The sequence below is a fragment of the Zerene cesonia genome, chromosome 13 (genome assembly GCF_012273895.1).
Source record: "Zerene cesonia ecotype Mississippi chromosome 13, Zerene_cesonia_1.1, whole genome shotgun sequence".
In the NCBI taxonomy this organism is placed as follows: Eukaryota; Metazoa; Arthropoda; class Insecta; order Lepidoptera; family Pieridae; genus Zerene; species Zerene cesonia.
In genome coordinates this window covers 5,305,138-5,310,164 of record NC_052114.1, presented here as the reverse complement: position 1 = coordinate 5,310,164, position 5,027 = coordinate 5,305,138, and the positions used below count along the sequence as shown (strand labels likewise).

Here is a 5,027-nt window from a genome sequence, read left to right as displayed (position 1 = left end):
CCGCCAAAACCACGCGGTGATAGTACACCAAGAATACCTACTATCTCATTCACTATCTCGAAATTATGCAATCTGTTTCACTGGCTTTATTATTGAATTGTTGCGATCAGGTCATGAAATGTTTACGGTTGACCCACAACATGAAGGTCAACTTTTTCGCTCACTACCAGGTGCATAAAAAATATAGAGTGTATAATTAAATTAGTAAATAATGTTATTTCACATTTCGCTATGATATTACCGATCAATAAGTTTCTTAACATATGGTTTATATACCATATGCGTTTGAATGTTGAATTAAATATAAATTGATTGGCATCTGATAGAATTGAATTATGCTTCTGACACCTATCAAATTGAAAATACTACATAGCTCAGAAAACTTAGAAGATAGAAATTATTAGTAGTTAACTCGTATACTCTTCATTTTTATAGTTTTTCAAAGAGAACAAACTATACCTTGATTGTTTTTGCGGCGACTGCGCGTCAATAAACTAAGGGACAGCGCCTGATACTTTTCAAAGTTGAAAAATCATCATATTTTTTAATTAATAGATATTACGCGTATAGACTACTATTGTACTACTATACCACCCGTATCTTAAAACCCGTTACGTCCGAGTGAAAATTATTGAATAAAAAATACTTGCTAGGCTTAAACCATAGTTTAATAATTTGACCTAAAGAAAATTGAAGCAATTTCATTTAATGGTTAATACTTGTATAATGTCTTATTGTATTTAGGTCGTTTTAGGTACTAATCCATTTGCAAATAGCTATTAAAGCTATTAAATTAAAACAGCAGCATAAATTCATGAGGCATACTATGTTTTTACCGTCAATATTACAAAAATATTGAAAGGTCTCAAAAGGTCTCGTTAATGGTTTTATAGTTTCGGATAATGCGGACTAGTGTATCGTATATAATTTTATCATTCATTAATTACTATCTACATCTACAGTAACAAATGCTCATGGGCGGTGGCAGCGCTTACCATCAGGCGTCCCACCAGCTCCAGTGCCGACTGTAACATAAACCTATATAAACTGCTCACGATAACTATTTTACAAGTAGTAGTAGTACAAAGTATGAAGTAACTATTTAGTTTCATTTTTATAATTCTAGATTGTAGCTAAAAAGTCAAGTAAAAGTTATCATATTATTAGAAACGATACGTTGTTTCTTTAATTCATAATTTTGTACCCTGTAATATTCATAGTCCATTTTCTTTACTTTTCCATATTAACGAAATATACATGCACTAGTCGATAAAAGATTCGTGATTTTTTGACTGTCTTTAGCCTTCCACCTGTGGCTTCGTCCAGGTGATAAAAAAAAACCCATGGAAATGTGACGTTTGATCACGGTAATAGTACCATAAACTTCAACATCCTTTTGTTATACAATTATTAAATAACCAACGTTTTGATTTTTTTCATTAAAAACGTTTATGCACTATTAGTCGAAGATTGTATGTAACTGATATAAATTATTAAGTGGCAGTCAAACTAGGAAAATAAATGAAAAAGGCTATATTTATTTAAAAATACAACTAAAGTTATTATTCCTTCACATTGTAGAATAATTTAAAATAACGGCATATACAATTTATGTTTTTTGTTTTTAAGGATAACATACCACATTCCACATGTAGTACGAGAAACATATTTATGGATGATGATTGAATATTTCATTTTACGTCTTGTTGCAAAATAAGGTGCGCCTAGCATTTTGTTACACGCTAAATTTTATTTTGACATATTTGCACATCTATATTTCAAATAAGAAAGATAATTTGTTGGCTTATTTACTAATACTTAGATCCTTTAAAAAGTAAACAATATTGGCAGTGACAAGTGGCAGTTGTAAAATTATCATGTAAATAAGTTATAAGACATATCTAACAAAATAATAAATAAATTTCCGTTCTTTTTATTTGGAGCTGGCCTTCGTATCGTTACCTATTGTTATATAGCCAATGAGCATAATTGACAACATTATATAATTTGTAATATATTGTGAATTTTCAGTCTACCCATTCTGAGGGATCGGTATCATAACAGTTTTCGTTTGGTGAATAATTTTTTCTTTATTGTTGCTTTGATTCAACTGGAAAATAAAGCCATTTAAATTCGTAACTCTTGAGTCCAAATTTTGGTTCCTTTTCCGTCTCAGGTTTTGGTACATCATCGGATAATAAATCAAGCACCTCTTGGCTAATTTTTGGACGGAATCCTTTTTCATCAGCTTCATAATCAACACGAGTTCTTATACCATTTCTGCCTGTTACATAATAATAACCTTGCTTTGCACCATTTGAATAACCCTTCTCGAAATGTCCATGGAATCCAACTGTATAATTAAACACGTAAAGAACGCGCTCCATATAATCTTTTGTGACGCCATCTGGCAAGCCATCGCGTTCACCTGGATTTTTATGATAAATGTCTGTGTTCTTATCTACAACTTGCATTTGTGCTGAGATAAGCATAGGCTTTTCGGGTGGTATCTGCGGCAAATTCGTTGAGTCTAATGCGTTACGATTAATTCCTGGCAAAGCATTTGGCGGTCCAACTGATTCAGATTCAGGTTCATACCTCTTTGGGTTACGACTGCCTGAAAATGCTGGTTGATTATTCTCAAATTCATTTTGAGGATTTCCTTGTGTATCTTGTGTCGTACCTGAATATGACGAAATGCCATTATTTGCTAAAACGTTGGAACCCTGATTAATGTTGCTATAGCGATCTGGTGTTTGTTGGTTTTGTTGAACTGGTGAGCGAGCCCCAGTGCCATATAAAGGTGTATTTTCCAATCCATATCCAGTTTGTGACACACCTTGTGTATTCTGAACATTCGAACTGTAATCTTGTGGATATTGTGATTCCCTATTATTTGAAATGGGGTTGTTATTTGTACCATATGAAGGGTTATTTACTTGTCCATTATTGTACGAATTTTGGTTGTAATTATTGCTTTCATTATTTTGTATGTTTTTATTTTGTTGATTATTATAACTTGCCGACGTTTCAGCACGATTTCCTTGCGATTCATATGTTTGTGATATTGGGTTTGCTAATTTAGGTGCTAATGTAGTTGTAGTTGGTAAGCTACAATGAGAGCAGGATTTAACGGGTGACGCAGGTGGTAATTGAAACGTTGACACTTTTGAATTTTGATCACTCTTGGGTGGAGTGAATGTTGCTTGAAGTTGTTGTTTTGCTTCATTAGTTGGAGTTGATATTCCATTTGATGATTCTGTTAAACTTTTCTGTGTGTTTGGTAACGATAAAGAATGTCCTGTACGAGAGTTTTGAGAAGACGTCGAAGGATCTGTGAAATTTTAGATATGTAAATAAAATTTAATAATTATACACGTCTATTGTTATTAAGAATAATAACAAAATCAATGCAAATGCATCACAAGATACGTTTTGTAATTTAAATTTAGGTTAAAAAAGTAATTAATTAAAACTTACATGGTTTCACACGGATATTTTTCATAGACAATATTTTGAAACGCCCTTGTTCATCGGTAGCGTAGACAGTAACGTGATAAACTCCATCGGCTGTTATAAATCCAAACTCTCCCATAATAATTCCATTCTCATCTGAAAAATTGTTCTTTTTTTTCTTATTTAGTTTAAGGCTTATGTATATATATGTATTTTACCTTTGAGTATATTTAAAAACAATCCTACAAATATTACAAATGCGAAAATTTGTAAGGATGTGTGTGTGTGTGTGTTTGTTACTATTTTAGGCAAAAACTACTGAACCAACTACAATGAAATTTGGTACGTAGATAGCTGGACTTTTTATCCCGATATTCTTACGGGATACGGTTTTACGGGTAAAACCGCGGGGCGTAGTTAGTACAATTTATGCTGTATCTTAATAAATTGCGATGTCACTTGTAAAACTTTTTGTGCCAGTCTTAATCAATATTACATTAATGATTAATTTTTTGTGCAACCTTGACAACTATATCATAGTTTTCCATTTTCAGAATTTTGGCATGACATTTACAACTTATCTTATTTACACAATTTAAGGCATGACGTGATTATGTCAGTATTTATATTATCAAATTCATACATCTAATCGTTTCTATAGCATAATACACGATGAACTAATTTACTACACGTAATATAATGCATGCACATTACATAAGTTTTGTCATCACGAATTACAAATATTATCTCAGTTGCTGCATAGTTTAATCGTCAAAATGTGGTCGCTCAGTGTCCTGCTACTATTTATATGTTTTTGTGAGAATATTGAATAACCAATATTTGTATATGATGTGCTAAAATGCTCAAGCAATACATTATATAAGGTATCTAATTCACCATTATACGAATTTTTATTTGTTTATTGGAACTATATATTGTGTCATCGCTTTTAATTGTAGTCAAAGATTGCCTATTTATAATATGGGCTCGTGGCGACGCCGAGTCTCAAAAGCGAGTTATGATTTATGAATTATGACCAATTCTAAACATACGATTATTTAACCCACAATCCGTATATTTGACCATGAACTTGCGAAGTATATGTACCTTTTTTCTCGTGGCGATGTTGTTCGCCTTCAATAGAAAAGCCGAATTCATAGGGCCTGTTTTCATCCGTATATTTATCCACCCCATCCACTTGGAGTGTAAGACCTATTATGCCTAAAATTATAAAAAATTTCTTTGCCTCACTCATTTTTAATCTGAAAAAGAAATACGATTATCAGTTAACTTTTGCTGAACAAGGAATTGTATATAAACGTAATATAATATCAAAAAATTTGTTACACACACTAATTTCTAATTCAGCTTACGGCTAAAACGTACAATTATGTCAGTTTTCAACATTATAACCTACTGCGAGTATTTGTTCAAGAACGTACCATGCAAAAATAATATAAAGAGCAATATGACAAACTATTAGTATGTCACAATGCCATATACTTAGTCTGGCCATAAATACTGTTACACTTAATTATAAAAAAATATTACATTTGAATTTCGAATCTGTC

At 31.9% G+C, this 5,027-nt stretch overlaps 1 protein-coding gene across 1 annotated transcript in view; it reads right to left on the bottom strand.

Moving 5' to 3' along the window:
• Positions 1-1,707: 1,707 nt before the first annotated feature.
• LOC119831039 (protein lethal(3)malignant blood neoplasm 1) overlaps positions 1,708-5,027 on the bottom strand; it is a 5,923-nt gene continuing 2,603 nt past the window's right edge. Inside the window, exons 2-4 of the mRNA XM_038354264.1 lie at positions 4,564-4,718; positions 3,481-3,612; positions 1,708-3,334 (exon numbers count right to left, since the gene is read on the bottom strand). Coding sequence (XP_038210192.1) covers positions 2,091-3,334; positions 3,481-3,612; positions 4,564-4,711 — 1,524 coding nt within the window. The 5' untranslated portion in view covers positions 4,712-4,718 and the 3' untranslated portion in view covers positions 1,708-2,090. The remainder of the gene's footprint in view (positions 3,335-3,480; positions 3,613-4,563; positions 4,719-5,027) is intronic.